The sequence below is a fragment of the Anas platyrhynchos genome, chromosome 11 (genome assembly GCF_047663525.1).
Source record: "Anas platyrhynchos isolate ZD024472 breed Pekin duck chromosome 11, IASCAAS_PekinDuck_T2T, whole genome shotgun sequence".
Lineage (NCBI taxonomy): Eukaryota > Metazoa > Chordata > Aves > Anseriformes > Anatidae > Anas > Anas platyrhynchos.
In genome coordinates, this window is record NC_092597.1 from 13,191,989 (window position 1) to 13,215,012 (window position 23,024).

The window sequence follows — 23,024 nt, forward strand, 5'->3', positions numbered from 1 at the left end:
AAGTGCTGCTCGGCATGAAAGTTTTTGTAATAGTTCTGGAAGGGAATGCATCAAATCAAAATGCACTATGCTTCAAGCTCAGTGAACTTAGGTGTGGTGTTTTTTTTTTGTTTTAGTTCCTCTGCCTCTTTGACATCAACAGAAAAATGAGTTTGTTTCAAATTTATCAACCGTCTGGCATCTCAATGTATTATCTTCATAATGATAAAGATGCTCTTAGAAAACATGCTGATAGTCTTATATCTTTGTCATATCATGATTAGAAAGCGGGAACATAAATTAGAAGTGAAACACTGGCCCTGGTGCTGATTTGTTTTCCTTACCTAAGTTTTCAATGGTGTAGTATCTTTGTTTATAGTCCACCTTGATGGTCTGTGCATGAGGACTGCCAATGCCATACCCTATAGCATAGCCTCTTACCACGATGTTCTGGTTTTCAGGTGGAGTCCAGCTCACCACGATACTGGTGACAAGTGGACGGACATGTAAGGAGCTTGGAACTTCAGGAACACGAGTTTCTGTTAAACAAAAATAACGGATTTAAAGGATTGCTCTTACATAAAGGTAATTACATGAAGAACCATGAGCTGGTATGGTAAAATGTAGCACTTGTACTGTGCTCCTATATTAAAATGAGTATGGTCCAAAGGAGAGAGTTTTATTGTACAAGAGAGAGCAGAGAGCTCTCTAATAAGCAGATGAAAGCTAACATTGTTTTGTACACTACTATATTTTAATAGATACTCTTTTTAAAGAAAAGACAGTCATGCTGAAGAAAATATCAGATCTGCTTCAAGGCAGATTTTTTTTTAAATATATTTGTGCATGTCCTTTCTAATTTGTAATTTTTTAAAACATTCATTCAATTATCACATTATTCTCCTCCACAATCTGCTTTTAGTTCCATCATATTACTTACTGTTGGCATTAAATAACTACCTTGAAAACACACTCATGATGAAATGCACATTCCTGAGCTCACTGTAGGATTAGATAGAATATTCCAAAACTTTAACAACTGTCAGTAAATTGGACATTGCATTTGTGGCAAAGGTTTGTTGCTATTTGTCCTGTACCTGATGCCACCTTTCTTGTCACTGCTTAAATCCTTACGTCCCTTTTACATAACTCACAAAATGTATGCAGGGACTACTTGTTCATGCCACAAGAATGAAAAATATTCAGAGTCCATGTCAAATGATCAAACCTTACTCCCACCAGCAACACAAATCTAATCACAATTCAGCAGCAAGATGGAATGTAGATCCCTAAAAACTGAAGGGCTTACTTCCACGGTATCTAACTGCGGTCCCCTAATATTTTTACTGAAATGACTTTTCCCCAGTGCTGAAAAAAACTTAAAAGCAATCTGAAAGCAAAACGGCATGTACTAACATCCGTACCTTTGACTTAACTTCTCAGAAAAGAAATAATTGCTTTTGTCAGGTCACAGGAGCCCGCCATATGGTGACAGATATTAAATATTTTGTGCAATAGTAAACCAAGTTCCCCACTCTAAAATAAAATCTGTTCAGAGAGTTCTGCTTCCTGCAGGGATTGCCTTTTAATGAAACATGCTGCATTTATCTAAAAACATTTAATAAAACACCACAACAGTATTATTTGGATCATAATATGCCATTGGCCTGCTTGCCGAGGGAGTTTATTGCCTCCAGCTGACACAGCTGATCAATTAAAGTTCACAACTATTAAATACAGAAAAGCTACAGAATTGCAATATAAGAGATGACATTTTAAACTGCACAGAAGTTACCGTGCTGGGGATAAACTTTGTACAACTGTTTAACACCTTTTGCATATGAACTCCTTGTGGGACTTGCACCAACTCTGCAAAATTACACAGCCCTACTAACACAGACTTGTAACCGTCTGGCTCCCATTTGCATTGATGACATGATAAAGTTAATTATGCTCTATTTAAATTCAAACGCAACCACGGAATGGAAAGAAATTACATGTATAGATGTATAGATGCGTACTGAACTTGAGAAATTAAAGATTAGTTGTAAATACACTATTTAAAACATCCACATGTTAAAATTGATGTATTAAAAACATTCACGTGAGATTACTAAGGAAAGAAAAGCAAAAAATATCCATCATCTTCAGCTGGAGGAATTAGCTGCAAGGTTGTGTCATATCCAGCTAAAAGAAGACAGGCACACACATGCAAGTCATTTCAGCTCTAAAAAGCAAATTTTAAATAGCTACAAAACTGAACTCTACTGTTAACATTAGTTTTTCTGCTGCTCTTGATTAAGCAATGCTAAGTAAGAAATAAGAGGACAAATATTAAGTTGAGCATCAGCTTTGCATAACACAGATTGAAAAATGGGCTCTCAAGGGGTTTAATCAGCTGACTGTTGAAGCAATCTTCCAACAGTGTAGAACAAATATTGGATCTCTTTTGTAATTCTGTCTTCCAGCTGCTAGCATAACTGAATCTCCAGTCACACAGATGTGAAAGACATTACTGGCAACCTGCAATATTAATTCAGCTAGAATAGCCCTCAAGCTACTTTGTAACACAATGAGGAGGGAGAATGACCTGCAAGAAGCATAAGGAACTTGTGTGCAAAAGAACTGATCACATACTTTTTTGAAATAGGAAGTGCCAGAAATACGCTGCCCAGAATCATCAGCAACATTTAGGCAGTTCCCAAGTGATCTGCCATTGCCAGCCTGTTAGAAATGGCACTTCTCTGCTGCAATTTCAATTGCTTGTAGTCAAATTCTGGGAGATGCTCACGAATTTGCTTATTGGAATTCTGCAAGAATCAGGTTCCCGCTTGCAAATCATCCTAGTGTAGTAAATATCAAACCTTTGGGCCAATTGACAAAGGTCAAAATTTTTCACAGAACTTTTTCTACTTTTACTGTTAACCTCTCCACTGAAAACAAGATGTTAGCATGGTTCTGTATGCCACATATCATGAATCTATAGCTTTGGTAGACAAGTCTTCATTTCTGGTGGAAAACCTGATCTATGGTAGTCTACCAGCACTGGAAATATAATCAATCCCTTTTTTTTTTTTTTTTTAAGTGGCAAAAAGTAACAGTTACTATAAGCCAAATGTCCTCTTCAAGTACAAGGAAGAAAAAAATAGAGGAAAATGCTTTTAACAAAGCATAGTAGCAATAAAACACAGCGGTAAGATTCAGAGACCTACAGACAGCAGCGGTGTTCTCCACTGCTCCTTTCCTACCATGGCATCTCTCCTGCATTCAGTAAGTTTACACTTACACCCTAACACTGCAGCCACCATACAGACACCAATACTCCGTACTGCAGTCAACAGTATGAGTAGTCACTCATTGTATCTCTGAATATCAAATCACTATGCTAAACTCTCTGAGCAATGCTTCAATGGTTTCATTAGCATAATTTAGGTGTGCCATAAATACATAATCACTATTTTACTTCCTCAAGGAAAACAGTCCTCCTACCTCCACTTTATAGCCTGTAAACAACTGCATGATTAACAAGACGAATTTTATTGCAGTATAAAAATCAAGCCATTATTATTACATAAATCTTATCATGTATTATAATTTAAATGTTGAATCACTGGCACTGTCATTCAATATTTAGTATTTCTTAGAAGGAAAAACATAGCGCTAACATACAGTACTAGAAAGTGTAGAAGCAGAATTTAATTTTAAGCCATTTTATTGACTTGGTAAGAATTTCATAATTAAACAGAAATTAAATTCACTTCATTATAAATATAAAATGTTGCGACATTAGAATACATTAAAACCAACTCAAAAAAATCATCTCTGCCTTTTAAAAAAGCAATCAGACTTTACTGTGCCCTGTCTTTGGTGTCACAGATAGCTTCACACTTATTATCTTACCATCTAGATCACTCTCAAATGTTTCTGCTGATACCCAGTCAGTAGCTGGTCCAGTACCGTTGACAGTCAAGGCAGCTACTCGGAAGCTGTATTCTGTACCTCGTTCAAGACCTGGGAGACAAAGAGCATCCAATATATCAAAACAACAATTCCAACCACAAACACAGGAATCACAATTCTTAATTAAAATAGAGGAATTTTCTCCATACTTTTCTTTCTGCCATTCAGGCAACACAATGAGCTCAGCACCACCTTCTCCATGCAACCCTATGCCTTTACATAAAGGTTTTAAAAAAGGCAAAACTAGGGCTAAAGAACAGGCTTTAGTTACCACTAGCCGGCCCAGACTACCTCAGAAGTTACAATCACTCCTTTTAAGTGTTTTCATTCTGCATTTACATGTAAGAACACTACATAAGCCTGAAGATAAAAGTCTCTGTGCCTCGGCCCACTGAAAGCACCTAAGAAACCCCTATGATAACAAACGCTTGCAAATGACAGCTCACCTTCAATTAGCTGAAAAAGCTGGGTCCCACCGATGCTCTCAGTTACATCACTCTTACGGGACACTTTTCGGTAGCGAATTTTGTAGCCTGTGATTTGCCCACTGTGTGTCCCTGCAGGAGGAGGCTGCCAGTGTAGCATGATGCTCTGTGGAAGGCAGAAGAAAATTACAAAGTCATTGCCTCTCACACAGCCTGAAAAAAAATACTCTACTGCTAATACTTAAGGAACACAAAGTGGGAAAACATGCAAACAGAATACACTGCGTTTTCATATATGTAAAACACGTGCTGTCTGTAAAAAGAGAAATAGGCTATCTGTAAAAAGTAAAAACTGTGATTCAGCAGCAGCACAGGTCATACAATTGCCTATAAGTTTGCCTCAAAGTGCTTCAACCCTATTAGACCTCCTGATTCCAATTTCACAAACAGCCTCTTGGGCCATTTCCTCTTCCATCTTATTTGGGTTATATTAAGATACGGTTTACTCGAGGGGCTGTCCTTAAGACGTGGTATTTTCTTCAAAGGGTACAAGTTATCTGAACTGTAGTTTATGTGCATGAAGCTGCTGGGTTTTACCATATATGCAGTAGAAGACAACATTGGGGAAAGGGGCTAGAAAAGGATTTTTTTTTTTTTAAATCCTCGATCATAGTCACTGAAGTAATAATGGTTAAGTACATAATTTTCTTTTTTAAAGGGCCCAGGACCTTGTAAACACACATACATATGCATACGCCCTGTAAACAATAGTTAATCACCAGGAACATATTCAAGCTCTGGTGCTTCAGGCTTTTGTTCCTGATTAAACCTCTTTCATAACTAGTCCCATGCTTTGGAGTACTGTCACTGCCTCCATGGCATTCTGCTGTGCGCAGCCCACAACTGGATTGGAATTTCTAATGCCTTGAGTCCCACATTCAGATATTTTCCTGTTGGGCAACTCATAAGCAAACAGCTGAAAAGCAGCATGGTAGAAGAAAGACCCAAAAGCAACTCCAAATTGTGGCTGATTTAAGACCCAACCTTCAATTTACCCATAACAAAAAACAAATTCTCAGCATCTTACCTTGGAATTCCGCACCTCCAGCGTTAGATTCTGTGGTGGAGCACTGGGGACTAGAAACATTAAAGGAATTACAACTGAAACATTTCCAGATAATGTATCCCATACTGTATTTCCATATACAACTACTCTCTGATATCATTCGTTATGGAAGTACAAACCATTCAGGCTTAAGACACAATCTAAAGTGACTACAAAATTCTACACATGCTTTCTGACACACGGTGACTGGTTGGCTTAGGAGATTTACTTACTTTCATCACAAAAAATTAACTCACTTTTTATTCAGGCCTTTACTTGTCATAGGTATTTAAATAAAAAGCCTTATATTTAAAGGGACTTCCTGTTAACTCTAAGAGATTACGTTCAGTACTTTTCCAAATCAAGACTTTCATTTAGATGCTTGATTCTGGGAATCCACAGTTAAAATTCTAGCCCTGGATTTTTGTCTCACGACTTGCTGTAACAGGAAAACCTCAATCAAGATGTGCTTGTGCTACTGAAAGGCACAGAGGTGAAGTGCACTGCAAAGATGGTTTCTGCTTCTGACTCTCCACTCTTTGTTAGTTCTGTATTTGCTGTAGCAACTCGCTGGTCAGGACCATTGAAGTCCATTACACAAACACGTTACATATGAGAGAAACTGAAAGCAAGGAAGTCTCTGCAGCTCTCCAGAGGTGAAAGACTCACAAGTGTTATCTCAAAGGCATAGATAAGGGTTCCCTGACAGGAAGCTGAGGCTCCAACAAGGTACAAGGACAGGGAACTAGAGGTACAACAGGACTAGAGATTGTTCCGGCCACAATAATCCATTTTCCAGATAACACACACCAGGCAGAACAATGCCTAAGAAAACAATCCTGAGTGCATAAATGAGTGAAAGTGCTAAGTGAAAGATACCCCAGGGCGTGGTTTAATACCCCTCTCCCATTACCAAAAGGGAGGTAACGACGGTTTATTTTTCCTCCCTTCTTGCCAACTGAACTGAGTCTGAGATCACCACACCTAGGGACTAGGGGCTACATCCTTTAAAAAGCAAGAACACCAGGTAAGAGGAGGAGATGAAATAAAGTTAAGCCAGTTCTTGCTGTTCTTGTTTTATGCAGCTGGTGCCTGCTTTCAAGACAACCTAAAATGTCCTGGGTTTCACAAAGCTTGATTAATAATTAACACATATATCGCAAACTTGGTGAGAGACAGAAGATTGGCAGGATGCAGGAAAGGATTTATGCACATAAATACATATACGTGTACCTTACTACATGCAAAGTTCATTTTATGTCAAAGTAATCCTAAACTCAGACCGGATTACCAAATTAACCAGATCAACAAATAAAATGTATTTCCTACAGGCTGATATTCCATGCTCAGGTAAGAAAGGCTCAGCCCATTTTGGTAGGCTGTGTAGCAGGAGGACCTGACATGCTGCTGGTTCAGAGAGGCCGCAAGGACGAGCTGGTAAGGGACATGCCCTCTATCAGGGTGTGATGCGCTGATGGTATTTCTAGTTGTGACACAGCACTGTTTCCTACAAATTAGGAACACTTATGAGGAGAGATGCAATCCTTACCAGCAGCACATAAACCCTGGTTCAAATTGCTGCACCTGAAGAGCAACAAACCAGCGTAACAGACTTAGGTTAGGAGCACAAACCTACATGAAAACAAGGAAGCTTGCTAAAAAAGGTAGCTAAGAATGAATTATTTGCAGGAGGCATGGAGAGGGCGTACTGACACCACAGTAGGAAAATCCAGTAAGAAAATATGCATTGTTCATCCAGAAAGATTCAAGAGAGTGAAGGGGGAGAACAGCATGGTTAAGCAGCAGGGCTACACAACTGTTAGAAGCAAAAGGACATTCTTCAGAAAACTATATAAAATAAATTTCAACATGTTAAATGTGGAAACTTAAGTCAAGGTGACAAGAAGTTCAGGAAAACTTGAAAATGACATTAAAACTAATAATGCATTCTTCCTCAACAAGTAAGGAGCCGGAAGCCCTTTAGAGTAAGCAGAGTTACAGATGATCAAGGTATCACAGGAAAAGAAAAGGTAAGGCCAGATGAACTACCTGCTTTGCATTTGTACTGAATGGAAGGCAGCAGAGGTTTCCATGACATCCTTTACAACGTACTTAGAGCAACTCTCCAACTGAAATGTCAATAGGCAGGGTTACAGAAGCATCAGGCATAAGCTGCAGCACACTGGCAGGGTTAGATGCTATTCATCCAGGATTTCTAAGGGAACTTTGGAATGAAACGGTTGCATGACTTACAGCAGGCTGTAACCGCTCACTTGAAGTTACCATGATACTGGGAGATGCCAGTATTTAGAAGGGGTTCTGCTGGAGCAACTACTGGACACCTCAGGTAATAAATCAAAAATCTGTATTAGCAAAAAAATCCAAAACTATAATAAAGTATGAAATTCATAGATATGTGGTGAAATATGACATATCTGTCACTTTTTAAAGGGAAATCTTGCATCACAAACCTTCGGGAGAGCTCTTAAGAAACAAAGCAACCACGGGATAGGAGGGAAGTCCTTCCCGAGTACACAACTGGCTAAAAGAAAGAGAAGGTGAGAATGTACATGGTGGGCGATGACCTGTGGAGCTCTGGCATGGCACATGCTGACACCCCTGTCACTACCCACATTTCTAAGGGATGAAAGGGGGATGAGCAGCAATGTGAAAAATATCAGTACAGACAAGATCCAATGGTAAAGAACTGCAGAAAGACCCGGGGCTGTTCTGTGCCTGGATATTAATGTGACAAATTAAATTCATACACGGGAAAAATGATCCTAACTCCACATGCAAAGCGATGGCTCTAAGCAAACCAATTCCACTTAAGGAGCAAGATCACTCTAGCCCAAAAATGTCGCTTCAGTGCTCAGAATGAGCCAAAAAATGCTGGTAATTACACACTTGCATCTTTAATACAATTTTGGTCCTCCCTACCTCCATTTTTAAGAAGAGACAAGAAACCTAGAAAAAAGTTCAGAAAAGGGCACTGAAGCTTGAAACAGCTTCCACAGCTGAAATGAGTACCCATTTCTGTCTTAAATCTGGGAAAGAGATGAATGAGGGAGAATACAGCAGAGGTCTATAAAATGAGGAGTGGGACAGAGAAGGCTGATGGAGACTGATTATTTCCTCTTTCAGGCAGCACAGCTGTTGGCAACGAGTAACACTAACACAGACTAAGAGGGATCAAAACAGACTAAAAGGGAGGGATTTCTCATAGAAAGTTTAGTTGTGGGATCTCCCGCTTAATGTTGTGGATGGTAAGAGTTGACATGGGTTTAAAGAGGATGATTAGAGGCTTCGTGGAAGGCCAACTGTGCTAGTGAATACATAGAAACCACTGCAGGGACAAGAAGTCCCATAGAAACAAACTTCTGGATGCACAATTTGGGACAATAATCATTCTGCTTTGGCTCAGTCCTGGAGAGAGGATTCCAGGCTAGGCTCATTTTGGGTCTGACAGTTCTTATGCATAATTAAACTTCTGTAGAAAAAAAAAAAAAAGCTAACATTAACTGTAATCATTCTACAATTGTTCATATATCCAGATTTGCTCACATTACTTTCTTATTTGCCTTACAGGAAATGCTGTTACTATCTCCTGCTCTCAGGATTACAAACGATTGATTTAATAATGTCTGTGCTGGAGTCCAAACAAAGCCATGCAACAGTTTTCCACATGACCACAATTAAAATAAAAACACTCCAAAAGCAGAAGTCTGCTCATAGGTAAAAATATTATAAAAGCTAAAAAACAATTTGGAGTGGTTGGGTTCAATATAATTATGTTTCTGTCCACTCTTAATACTTTGTAGACCCAATAACCCATGAAATAAACTTCTGTTGTTGAAATTAAGGACACCGTTGTTTTGTAATTGGAATACTGGATACTTTTGCAGGTATATTAATTTTCCTTCGCTCAATTTGGAAAGCCCCAGGGGAACTTTCGGCATGCATGGCCATATGCAGAAACCACGTTATTAATAAAGCAGCGCAGCGCTGAACAATGACCTGAGAAGTCTTTCTGGTTTGAAATCCACTTAAAGGAAATTACCACATAATTCCTGCAAAAAGCCTTGGAATAAAGCAGCTTACCATCTGACAGCGTACGTACAACAACATCTTGCGTAGAGACGCCAGGGCCATGTTTATTGTAAGCTACCACTCGGAAACTATACTCTGTGTATTTCTTCAATCCATTAATGGTGTAGGAGAGTCCTGCTACATCAACATCCTGTTCATAAGCAAATAGACATACGAGTCAAGGTCAGAATCAGGTCTGCAGTTACAAACCTCTCAGACTTTCAGTTCAGTAATACTCAAAGCCTAAAGCAGGAAGGACACCCCTTGCACTCTGTAGCACGTGCAAGTCAAACCCCCAGTCATATGCAGCCAGGACTTGTAAAGATGCTATCAGTCAGCTTGCAAGAGGGAGTTCTACCTATTCAATTTAAGTCACAACATGGACGCAGGTTCTACAAACGAAAAGGGATCTAGAAAATTTGTCTATTAGTAAAACTATTATATTTTTAACAGTGGGACACAGAAGTAGAAGAGGTAATTTTATCTGAGGAATACTCATTCCTATTAAAAAAACTGACATCAAAATATTTTAACTAATATGCTAACTAACGAACAAAAATATTCTTCCCTCAGGATTTTTTTAAAGCTGGAATTGTAGTTACAAACCATCATGTGGGAAATTAAATGACTGGGTTTAATTCTCCCAAAGCTGTGATTATTTTTCAGGTGACAACCCGTACTTGCATAGAACATGCTGGATTCTTCCAGTAGAATCCTAAGCAAATTTAATTAGACACTCACCAATATCAAAATATCTATCACCGGATCAACGGACTCAAGAGTTAAACCATTTTCTAACAAACCAAGTTTTAATTTTAAATATTTCTGTATTTTAGGCTAAAAGCTTCTGTCTGTCAGAAAAATGAATTCTTGGTAAGGTGCTTCTAGAAATTTAAGGTAAAAACATAATAAAAGAAAGAACACTGTTACTGGCATTGTACATCACACAGGAAGAGCCATGCTCTGTACCTGCTCACTGTCCTGTCCCTTCTCCATGTAATACAGCTTGTAGTTCTGGATTTCTCCATTGCCAGACAACGGCGTTTCCCATGTGACAGTAACGGAGGTGGGTGAATTGGCGTATGCTCGGATGTTGGGTGCTGGACCAGGAAGCTGAACTGCAATGTAAGCATGAAACTCCACTCGTCACCAAGCCTAACCAATACATTTTCAGGAGCTAAATATTTTGGCATCAACTTCACAAGTAATGAACTCGCATTCAAAGATGGATATTTTTCTGCATTTAAGCATTTCACATGGATTCACTGGTAGGGGGTAAAGGTGGCACCAGATTTCTGAAGGAGCTTCTCCTCCTTGCATCAGACTCCCAGTGTGTCCTGAGCAACTCTAACAAATCTCAGCCTTTACATTTTCGTAGTTTTCTTTATTCTCTGTCAGTTTATGATAATTGAAAAGTATTCTTTTATAACAAAGTTTAGAAAATTCAACAAGAAATGCTTTATCAGTTCTTCTTAAGAGTGAGAATAAAGCACATCAACGTGGTAGCGTGGAAAATTATTTTGAAATTCAGGTCTGCAAGTGCAACTTTTAGGAGTATCACCTCATTCTGGGAAAGGCCACGAACGGAAAAAAATGGCAATCACAAAGCCAAGAGGCTCGAAGTATTTATAGCTTACCCTCAGGCTGAGTGGCCACCTTCAGCGGTGCTGAGCTCTCTCCAGGGCCATGCTTGTTTTGAGCCACAACTCTGAAGACATAAACCGTTTCTGGCATCAGGTTCTGGATCATCACTTGTGTCTCTCCAGGACGACTCGTATTTTCAACACGTTCCCTTTGGGAAACAAAAAGTTTGGGCACAGAAACAATCATTGATTAGCAAGAGGGTTTTTGAGGGGTAGGTAAAGAAATGATTGCTACTTGGAACAAATCTAACATGTATCCCATTTGAATGTATCCAGTGTATTAATGATGTGGTTATTTATACCACCCTGACTACACAGAAACAGTAATCTGCCAAAATGGCTGGTGACAAAGCTTCTAATTTTGTAGCTTGTCTTTGAAAAAATACACACTAAACTAAAAGAATAAATTATACTCAACATCAAAAAATTCTAAGTAGCTTCATTGTTTTTCTCCCAACAACATGCCATAATTCATTGTGACAGTTTATCCTACTACTCAGAAGCCACAAGAAAAAACATTTAAAAATTGTACACAGACTCTAGTGAGATTTAAAGACATTTCTGTTAATATGGTGGGGATGCTTTCTGTGTATTTTTCGAAGAGGCTGCTTTAATATTTTCTTCCATCTCCAAACTTTACTTAGTTCCTCCCTAATATTTAGATTTTTTAAAAACATCCAAAGGCTCTGACTCACACAGGCTGCGGCAGACAGCTGTGGCAGTTGCGGTATTACCACACAAGTAGTGGAGTCAACAGAAGGCAACGTCTGCCCATGGCTCTGCTGCTTGAGACCATCCTTCGGCAGCGGTGCGCACTCCTATCGCGGGCTGCCAGCGGGACACATGAGGCAGGCTGCTCTCAGGTGCTCCAGCAACATGCAGGAGACAGCTCTGGGCTTCCTGCTTTGCTTGCCAGAGCCCTAAGGAACTGCCTGCTGAGTGGTAATGGGCATTTCTCTTCGATTTGGGAAAAAGGCAGGCATTTTGCAAGCTGAAAGCTAGAAGCCAGCCGGGAGAGCTCACCTGGTGTGCAAACCCAAAGATTACTGCCCTGCATCTAGTGAATTTCAATTACAGCCCTCAAGCACCCTGTGTGAAAGCCTGGTCCGGCAGCGATCATAGTTCAGGAAACGCAATCACTTCTTATCAAGCTCAGGACTGAGGTGAAGACCACAAGATTAATTATCAACTAACTACAACCTTTATTTCCAACACATTACTGGTGTCACCTGAACCTTCACACAGCTACGTTTGGGCAAGGACATCTACGGCCAGTCCTGGCTTGAAAAGAAGCTATCTACTCCCTGAAACAGAAATAACAGCACTGTTACAAAAGAAGCAGCAAAAAACTTCCCCACTGAGGAAATAAACACAAGGAAAATGTGAATGGTTTGAATACGATCCTTCCCCTTTTGTCTGGGAGACTTTGTTTAGCTCTACAGCAGAGGGCAGACGATTCTCATCCCAACGATTAGCTGCTATTAAATCATTTTTAATGCAGAAGCCTGGGCAAAATTATTCCACAGTCTCCTCTTTCCTACCTCCCAGCCATTATGATTTAATTTATACCATGGAAATCTGATGCCAAAATTCCCCTTTTTAATTTATTTCTTTTTAAATCAACTACTAAGGTTGATTTAGCATAACTAGGTTTAAAACATTTTCGAATCCCTGTTCATTTCTGCACTATTATATTGTATCTATACAGAGGAAAACAATATGCTAAATGTAACTGAAAAGCTGTTTAAACACATTTTCTAGAATATTCTCTTTCATGACAGTTGAGCTAAAATGGCATTGCATACACAGCATAATTTATTTCAGATTTTTTTTTTTAATTTTCATCTTTGAATGAGCAGCATCATTATACATGAATTTAAGAACTCTGCAAAGGATTCCTCTTCTTTTAATGTTTATAAAGTAATTTTTGCAAGAAAGAAGCTGGCAGAGAAGCGAGAGAGACACTGAAGCAATATAATTCCTGTTGCTGAATGAAAGGGAGGGCAGGAAAAAAGATAAATATTTTCTCTCGCTAACTTTTCCAGTTATAGCTAAAGCGAAATGTTTGCTTGAAAACGCATTTTCAAATGGATAGCTTCCTTTAAAATGTATCTTAGCTATAATGAAGGTATCTGAAAACCCAGAATAAGTGCCAACTGATTCACAGCTGTGGAATAGCATTCATCTCCCATTGACATGCAAAATACATTGCACTTTCTGCCTCAAGTTTAAATGCGCTCACTGATTTTGTCTAGAAAAAAGTCAGCAATCCAAGGTTACTATTTAAAATCACCAAAAAAATTAAATTATTTTCAATGGAAACACAACATTTATCAAAAAATAAATAGATGAGCCAAAGCAATGCAATTTTCAGTAATAAGTAGGAATTGTGCCTTCCCTCTCAACAGTATATTAAAAATATGTTGAGATTAATCTAATTAAGTGCTACATGAATCTCTCCTTTATGCCCTTTCTTAGGGAGCCTTGAGCACCTTTTATGAGCTCTGATGCGTTTAGGTTGGCATAATAGGTAGCAAAACAGATGGTCTATATGAATAACTATATTACCCAACAGAACATTATGACTATTCTAACTCATTCCAGTTTAATCCCCAATTAAAGAGCTTTGCAAACTGGTATTAAGGCTTAAAATAGCTGTCACATAGAGGGGGGAAAAAAGACTACAGCTCAAAATCAGAAGCGAGAGTTCATCTGGAAAAGTAAAGTTTGAAGTCACACTTCCAAAAACAAAACCTTTGGGGAATTATTAAAAAGTGACCAGCATCTATGCCAGCCACATCAGCTGTGAAGCCGGGTAGTGAGCTCAGACGGACATTTTGACAGTGCCATTATGCACAACTAAACTCCATTTTGTGTTTGTAGCACACTACATTGCACCACAGGTTCAGTATTATTTGAATCTATGCATTGGAGCAATGTGTTGGCCTTCTCACAATTTTCTGTCCTTATCTTGAAAATGTGAAGTTCTCTTGCCTGGCCGCTCACCTGAAGTTTCACAGAAATAAACCTCCCTTTGTCATCCCTCCTATACATCTGAATTCTCATACGCCTTCCAGGGGACCTGTCTTGAATTTGGAATGCTAATGTAACCATATAATCTATGAGGAAGACAGGAATTTGTATCTGACCAGATTACTTGAGTTCTTCTGGAGGTATGGCAACAAAGCCATGATGTCCTCTTCATTCCTACACAGTCCCCTCAATAAAGCCTTGCAGTTTCTGTTACAGAGCAGCCTCCAGGTCCTGTATTCTCACTTCTCCTTGAGAGACACTATGGTCCACCAAACTGAGCTTTAACCATTTCAGAAGCAAGGACCATTTTAGAAGACTGCCCTTTTTGCCGTAGTTCCTCATTTTCTGCTGCTAACAACAACCTTCTGTAGCACCCAAATTCGGCCAAATTTGGTGTGCAAGCACACTCTGAGTTGAAAAGGGGAAAGGAATTCAGTGCTGCAGAATGGCTGCAAGGCAGGTGATTATGTTCCATCCATGAATATACTGAGGTCCTCTAAATCAGTCCAAGGTGCAAGTAAAGTAACACCTCACCGTGTTTCTGTGTGTATCTCACTGCACTGGAAGACTGTAAACTAAAAGGAATGTAAGGCAGCTGTGGCCGAGGCAAAGCCTCTCCCGGGGCTGCTACTCCATGAACCGCACACCTCGTGTGCTGCAGAGATACGTAGGGCTGCTACTGTTCGCCATATCAAGTTGACTCTGCAAACCTTTAGTGATGAATTAGAGATGTCAGAATATCGCGCTGAGCTGTTCCACATCGTATGGACTTTCCACAATCTCTTAAAAGCCCAATTTAAAAGGCAAATAAATCAAATGACCCAGAGTTTGATCGCTGCTCAAACCCAAGCAAGGAAGAGGCAACACGTAGTTTACTGTAAGGATCCAGTAATGCATGCAATGAAAAAGGTACACGTAGGCACAAATCTAAGAGTTTTAGGAGATGGTACATATGCACTTAAAGCCGCAGCAAAGATGTACGATCATGTATAATTCAAGCACCACAAGGCAGGCATTTAAGCTGTGTTTTACAATGCTGAGAGAGAAAGGAGGGTTGTGCATCCAAATCTGACTTCAAAATTTTCTGGTTTCTGACTGCTTCGTCATGTGGGAAGCTCACACCTATTTTTTTAGTCAATAACTAAGCAAAGTCACAAAAAAGCAAACAACTAGGCAAAACATACTATATATCATCAAAAAAGGAAGAACATTTGATGAACAATTGTTTGCCTTTTTAAAAATTACTATACTACTTACCGTGCCTTTAAATTTCAAGCAAAAATTCCTACCCACTTTTAAAAGTTTAATCTCTACACAGTTGTTTTCTGTTGGTTTTGTGCCTCTTCCTTAAAGCCATATAAAACATTTAAATCCAGTCATAAATCAAACACCCCCACCCATGCACACACCAAAAGAACCCTAGCTAGCTAATGCTGGAAATTGGAATTTTTTAGACTCTTGAGTGCCAAGTTCAGATAATTTATTGACTGCACAGAATTCAGTTTAGGACTGGGAGTGGATGCTACCATGCTAATTATGGAGGGTTTTTCTCATTCTTTCATCCCAGGTGCCTTCAAATACAGCAGCAGACAGAAGCAGAGAGGCAAAGATCTCTGCATACCCCCAGTCCATTTTCTGTACCTCTCAAGGTGAACCTCTACTGGGTTTGTCATCTCAGTTTTGTCCCTCAAAAATTAACTGGGTTCAGGGTGGAAGGGGTTTTAGTATCACTTCAAATATATTCAACATTTGAATTAATTTTAGCCATAATTTTAAACATTCTCTCAAATTCTCCAAGGTGTTTTTTCTGACCTCCCAGGTAGAAGGAAACACTCAGTTCAAGTTTATCTGTTGTCCTATCATAAAAAATGTATTACACTCAATTATTTGCTTAATTCAGCTTAACAGCTCCAAAATTCATGCCCTAATGAATTGACACTGGCAAGCTGTCAGCACCATCAGGGTGGATCTAACTTGACAGAGATGAAGTAAACAGCAACCGTACTTGCTTTCAGTATGAAGGTGGAGCCTGCTGACACAAAGGCTGTCCAAGTAGGATGCATTTGTTCTCGTGTGGTTCATTGCTGTTTTTTAATTCTATTGTTCTCATTCTCTAAATGCAGGTTTCAGGTCAGGATTTCACACTACTTTCACACTAACCTGTGAAATGCATGATACCAACCGTACTTATGAGCATAGCAAAAGACTTCCTAAAACAGAGGAGCAGCAAAGGCCAGAAACTCGTGACCACCTGCCAGTGAAAGGCTTCCAGAGCCTGCCTTGAACCCTGATCCAGAAGAACATGTAAGCAAACAAAGATTTCATTGCAGCTTACATGTAAGCACCAGCTCAAGTATTCTGCTGTGCAAGCTTTCTGTGGGGTACTTGAACCCCGGAAGGTTGCTTTTTGCAGGGTGTCCTGTAATTTCTTAAATTACTCCTCACAGATTAGGAGATGCCTCTCTCCTTTTGCTCTGCACAATGATTCTGACCCAACAGGGTTATTTTCTAGATTTCTGGAGTCCTGCATGTAGTGGAAGGGAATGCATTTTGCTTTCTCCAAAAGCAAGACCCAGTATAAGGAGAGGAATGAACCACCTCCAGCAAATTACTTTCTGAAAAACCCAGGGGGGAGATCAGTTACAACCAGCAATATGAAGGAGAAAAGGCAGACAGCAAGGATAGCTCACAGGACACCACCATTTTTGCTGTCTCATTTAAAAATATCTCCAAAAAGAATTAATATTACCAAAATTAGGAACTGGTAGAAAAAAAACATTTGTGAGGCACAGAACATTTTACTAATTGCCCTAATTAGTCATCTTCCGTGAACCTAGACTCTTGCCTATCTTCAGAACTAAGGAAAAAGTGGAAATTCTCCAAGTACCAGTGCATTTGAGATTTTTTCCAAATGACTTTCCTAACTTTGCACCTCACTCTCTAGACAGTAAGTAGATAATTTTCTTTTGAGTAATAAATCTGATAATCAATCTAATTTGTAATTAATTAAGCACAGCTCAAAATGCCTGTTAGCTTTAACTTCTTCAATCTTATCACAACAATTGGAAACTAATTCTGAGCAGCAGATCCCATCAGTAAGAGAAACGTGTAGATTGAATTAAACCACCGGGACAGCATGTAAAAAATTCATGAATGCTTCACATTCACAAAAATTCTATTTGCAGGGATTCCTAGATGGGAATCAACATTTAACTGACACCTACCGTGTGCCTCTCTAGAATCAGGCTATAGTTACAGGGTTTTAAAGCTTGAGCTGACTGCCCCCTCTCAACAGCACATGTAATACCTGGAGAGTGTCTACGTGCCTGCAGTGGGTGGCATTTACAGCCGTCAGCGTTCCTGAAGAGGTGTTACAGCCTCTGTGTTTAGCAGTCTGCTACAAGCAGGTAGCAACTGTTTGCAGTCAATCAAAAATAGGCACAAGCATTACCCCTAGCAGCATGTCTATGAGGCAATGACACAGACAAAAATGCCTATCCCCTAATCAGGGTGCAGGAGGGAAGGGAACACAGCCCCTCAGACTACAGCTTGTAAGATTTTGAGCTCTGAAGACTTAAATTTGATAGCACTTCTAAGCAATGCTAGTGTGAAGAAGTGTCATGAAAGAGCACAACCCGCTTTACATGCTGAGATCTTTACCTGTTTATACCTTCCTTGGTGTAGAATATTGAGTAGGTGAGGTTGTCTCCCTGAGGGTCTGACACAGGTGTCCGCCACGTCAGCCTGATGAAGCGAGTGGAGACGAGGGTGGCCACAACATCCCGAGGGGCTGAAGGCAGTGGTCCCGTTGTAGCTGGTGCTAGATGGTCATTAGTGGCACTGGTCAGTGAAGTGGGAGGTAATGTTGGGATGGCAACATCTTGTCATGTGCAAACATTGGGGAATATGAAGGGCAAACATCACCACGGTTTTAAAAAAGAAAACAGAAAAAAAAACAACAAAAGAAATAAACAAAACCACGATGGGAAACAAAACAAAATGAACACACACAAAAAAGGCCATTAAACTGAAGGCTGACATGCAGGCAAAGGTAACTACTGGAAACTAATGGGAAATATTAAAGGACACGTCACTGTAGAGCAAGCAGACCAAATCTCCACTGTAATGGAAGTGGCAAGGGAAAGGGAAAGGTGAAAACTGAGGATAAAATATGCCCTCATAAGAGGGCATACCAGCAGTAAACAGTATTTTCATGTCTTTGTAAACCAGATGTAATACCAAGCATTTACAAACAGAAAACCCGCCTGTAGTGTTTATTCAAAAATATATTCAAACCCAATTTTCTATTTTATTTCATTAACATGCACAATTAATTCATACCATTCTTAATCATAAATAAATGACAGATGGAATATCCCAAATTTGTTGAAGGACTGCAAGCAATTGAAGGCTGGGGTGAGCTCACATACGACCTGCTTTCTGAACTGGCTGGCTCCTACTACTGCCAACGTGGTGACAGCCTTGGTACGGCAGGGCAAGTAGAGATTTGCCCCTAACTTTCCCTAAGATCCCTGTTTTCTTTCCATCAGTGTTCTTCCTCCCTCTCATAATATACTACATCACTTTACAAAGATACTAGCAGGCACAAGCAACTCATTTTGTGTTACATGGAGGCTTTGCGAACTTTCTGCAGTCGGTCATGCACGTCTCCCTGTGTTACTGCTTTAAAGCTAGGCTAAATCTCCAGGATTATTGCATTAAAAGGTTGACAAGTTAAGAGCAGAAGTTGTAACGTACAAATAGCTGTTCTCCAAATCCTATTAAAGCAATCCATCCAGTAAATCTAACAGTAATATTGTGAGCAGCTGGACCCCAATTACCACAGGGTATTACAGGAAGCACAATTGGTAACAAAACCCGTAAGTTCAGGATACCCTGAATTTTTCTGGCTTCTTAATTATTTACCAAGCTTAAGCCATCCGACTGCATTTTCCACACTGGAGTCTATGCTGCCAAACACGTTTATTAACTTGGTAATCACAGAAACTAAGTAAGATGGCTCAGGTTTCCCCAGGAAAGGAGCTCTGGACGAGCACAGCTTTGGTGAGAGCTGCAGCATCTCCACATAAAAACTACCAGGACACAGGGTCTCGTGTCATGAGAGACAAAGGAGACACCTGCATGTGAAAAAAGGACTAAACCAGCAAATGCTTCCTAAGCAGCCAAACCCAGGGAGTTTTTCCATGCAGACACACCGAGAACATCTCATCTCCTGGAGAAGCCTTATATCAATAACAACTTTATTTTAAACTCTAAAGAAAACCACTGCCAACGAAAGCATCACCTCACATGTAGGTCTTCAATATGCAGAACTCATTTTTTCATTTTTCAAGCCACCGCTGATGATGGTGGAAGGAGAAAACATCTCCTTTTATCAGACATGCACAACGTGATAAAAGCATGTGGGCACAACTATGAAACAATTTGGTGTTTCTTATGAAGCATGTCTCTATGCAATGCCACAAGGACCTTCCTGAAACTCGCATTCCTGCTTTGTCTCCTCTCTCAGAGGCTGCCATCTGGGAAGAGGCTGCCATCCTCTCATCTGGGAAGTTTCACTCCCCCAGATACTGCCATAAACACCATCATCAAGCTAATTACATTTCAATTATGTGTTTCTTCTTGCTTTGATACTCAAATCAAAACTTTTCACTTCAGTAACTGTATTTTAGAGGACTCTGCAAGACTCCCAGAGCCAGCAAAATACATGTTTGGCTACTGGAAATACAGCTCACAGACAGACAACTACTCAAGAATATCTTCTTAATTATCCTTTCCACACTGCAACGGCCACAGACCACAATTAAGCATTCTCCAACACCCTCCTCCCATCAATGGGCAATGCCATTCACGTCACATTCATTGCAAAATCTAAACTATTTTTAGGTCCCCATAATTACATTTCTTACAGGAGCACACCAGGTTTTATCTCCCAAGAATAACCATGTTATCACGGACTATGCGGAGCAGGATATTTAATTACACAGCTTCACCCCTTGTGCATGGTATAGTATGATATACCAAGGGGCAAAAGCCATATCTCATGGGCACAAAAGGTTCTAGTTGAAGTTACCAGTGCTTAGAGTTACCACAACAACTTTCCTTCAGCCTACATCACCTCCATTTCCCAGAGCAGAGCCGTATGAAGGGAGATGTGGACAATTTTTTGAGCCCATTGCTGGATGGCCCAGCAGAAGAGATGCTCTCCCAGATTCGCTATTAAAAAGATGGAAGATTTAGAGCAGAACAGAACAGTTGCACTTGGAAGTGACCTACAGAGACCACTGAGTCCAACAGTCAAAGGTCCGGTGGTCAATGGCAGCTTTAGCTGGTGACTCAGATGGTGAGATTTAAGTTCCCAACGACACTGAGGAAGACACTTGGCATAACCAAGAAAATGGACTACAGGAGAAGAAAGTTGTGCATGTTCATGGGACAAGTGCAATCCCATGGGCAGCCAGGACAGCTGGTTGATCTTCAGGAACGGACAGCACGAGAACAGTCTGTTTGTAAGTGCAAGGTACAAGCAGGCATGGTGAGAGGCCAGCATGGCTCAGCATGGAGCTCTTGGCCAAGCTGAAGCTCAGAGAGTGTGAAGGAAGCAGAAATGGAGATCAAAACAGCTAACCAGAAAAATACAGAGACACTATCCAGGTTTTCAGAGGTGGAATTAGGAAAGCCAAATCCATCCTGGATGGCTGGTCAGTGGGGTGTTTACATTTGAGTCCATGTTAATGGATTGGAGGCTTGACCACTGCACCTTTCTTTATTCCTTCCTCACAGCTTTTGCCACTGAGGATCAAGGTGCAGTGCCCTGCAAAACACCTCCACGGTGCCCATAGTTTTCTGCATCTTTCCCTAAGTGCCTGCTTCACTGGCATCCATTTCATTTCAAGTTTTCAATTTCTGTTCACTTTACAGTTCAACTGCCTATCTTTCTCTTTCAGAAAGCTTTAATTTCCTATCCCTTTATTAACTAATTATATTAGTAATATTATTTAAAACCATGCAACAGTTTGAGGGAGGCTGTTATAAAAACAAACTCGTGCAGTACAGCTGCATCAGCCAAATGCCTTCTGAAGTAGCATCCTCTCAACCAGTCTGGTGAACACTTTGATTGACTGCTTCACACATTTATTAAAACTATTTAACATATGAAATGCCTCCATTTCTTAAAAAGAAAATTAAGACATTTCAAAAATATCCAGCACTTCAGTGAAGAAATTTCTTATATCCACCATTTCAGCCTGCTTTAACTCTAGAAAGACTGCAGGAAATTAACCTCTACTGTATGACCACACAAAACACCGAAGAGCTGTATCAGACTTCCACTCTTCAGTCCAGCAGCTCTTTTAGAGCTGGGACACCTGTACACACTTGAAATGTGTGAAGACACATACCTTCCATTACCTTCCATTAATACTTTGGTTTCCTCTGTTTGTCTTGGTAATATTGTCAGGTGATCTACTTCATTTTACATGCTCTTGATGCAAGGAATGCACCTTACCTACCTCTGAATATCCCTGCCTTTGGTTTAAACATAATACAAATATTTTAAGAATAATTAAACTGAAGTAAAATGCTGAAATTTCTCTACAAAAAAAATGTTCCTTATTTTTTTTTCTTAAATTCATCTGGTTAATCTAAAACACCTCCCACATACTCACGTATTTGTCTCCCTATGTAATGAAAAAGATCCATCTTTTATTTAAGTAATCTGCACACAGTGCATGAAGAACCTGCAGGCATCAAGATGAAGAGCCTGGGAGAGCTGCCAAGATTTCCCAGATTAACAGAAACTCAGTTTTCTCCTTGTGTAAAACTCAAAACTAGAAATATTCCTTCTGACAGTGTTATAGGTATATCGGTCAAACACAACAAAGGACTAGTAGCATCAGAAAAATAAACCATGAACCAAATAAAAGCACAAAGGGCTTGTAAATCGTACGAGTAAGGTAAGCAATGAATAGGCAAGAAAATTCACCCATTGAAAGCTGCAATTAAATACCAGCTTGGCAGCAATTTGGTACTGCTGATAGCCGTGGAATGTATTTAGAAGACTAGGTTATTTCTTCTCCTTTCTCCTCCATTCTTCCTCAAAATGCCTTGAGTGCCATTACAAACCGATTTGTACACAGCCGTGTGAGCAGAATGCTCAGCAGTGCAGAGCTGTGTTAATGAGTAATTACACTAAAATTAGTTTTAATGCCAGTAAGGGAGCAGCTTTATTACTTCAAGCTTTTAAGCATGGTGTAACAAGTAACATGCAAAACGAGTCTTTTCTTTCCAATATATACTTCACCACTTTTCAAAAAGCTACTCTGCTCTGGGATAGTCTTTACAGAGATATGCCGACACAGTTTCACATTAATCTCATTTTAAAAGAAAGTAAAATATGCATATTCAGCAAGTGACATACTAAAAACATGGGAAAATAATGTTGCACGCCAGACGTATATATAAAATAGATTTATCTTTTCAACCACTGCTGATAAATCAGTTTTTCTGACGTGTGTTTTTCTAAGGGACCAAGACAAGATCTTTGCTCGATTTGGCATCACACAAAAGCTGTAGAGTCAAGATATAGCACATTGTCTTCAACAGCATTTCAAAGAAATCATTCAGCAAAAGAGCTGACACAAAATGAACCGCTCTCCCTAAACACTGGCTCCAGTGGAGCTGGGGGATGAAGGGGGCAGACCGAGGTTAAATAACTCAGTGTTGCTAAGAGGATGCATTAAAACTGTCCCAATACAGTTTCAAATCGGG

General features: G+C 39.8%; 1 protein-coding gene and 1 long non-coding RNA gene across 11 annotated transcripts in view; one reads left to right on the forward strand and one right to left on the reverse strand.

The window, feature by feature from the left end:
- Nucleotides 1-23,024, reverse strand: part of NEO1 (neogenin 1) — a 187,278-nt gene that overhangs the window by 32,873 nt on the left and 131,381 nt on the right. For 6 of the 10 annotated variants that reach the window (XM_027465578.3, XM_027465572.3, XM_027465576.3 and 3 more), the window contains exons 8-15: nucleotides 17,895-18,114; nucleotides 11,196-11,350; nucleotides 10,528-10,676; nucleotides 9,571-9,709; nucleotides 5,452-5,501; nucleotides 4,386-4,530; nucleotides 3,880-3,990; nucleotides 324-518 (exon numbers count right to left, since the gene is read on the reverse strand). In XM_027465578.3, coding sequence (XP_027321379.2) covers nucleotides 324-518; nucleotides 3,880-3,990; nucleotides 4,386-4,530; nucleotides 5,452-5,501; nucleotides 9,571-9,709; nucleotides 10,528-10,676; nucleotides 11,196-11,350; nucleotides 17,895-18,114 — 1,164 coding nt within the window. The remainder of the gene's footprint in view (nucleotides 1-323; nucleotides 519-3,879; nucleotides 3,991-4,385; nucleotides 4,531-5,451; nucleotides 5,502-9,570; nucleotides 9,710-10,527; nucleotides 10,677-11,195; nucleotides 11,351-17,894; nucleotides 18,115-23,024) is intronic. The other 4 variants (XM_027465579.3, XM_027465575.3, XM_072043398.1 and 1 more) reach the window with 1 other exon arrangement.
- On the forward strand, nucleotides 438-9,355 carry LOC140003426 (uncharacterized). The gene is made up of 3 exons (XR_011812004.1): nucleotides 438-564; nucleotides 7,921-8,027; nucleotides 9,058-9,355. It is a non-coding gene; the product is annotated as an uncharacterized lncRNA (long non-coding RNA).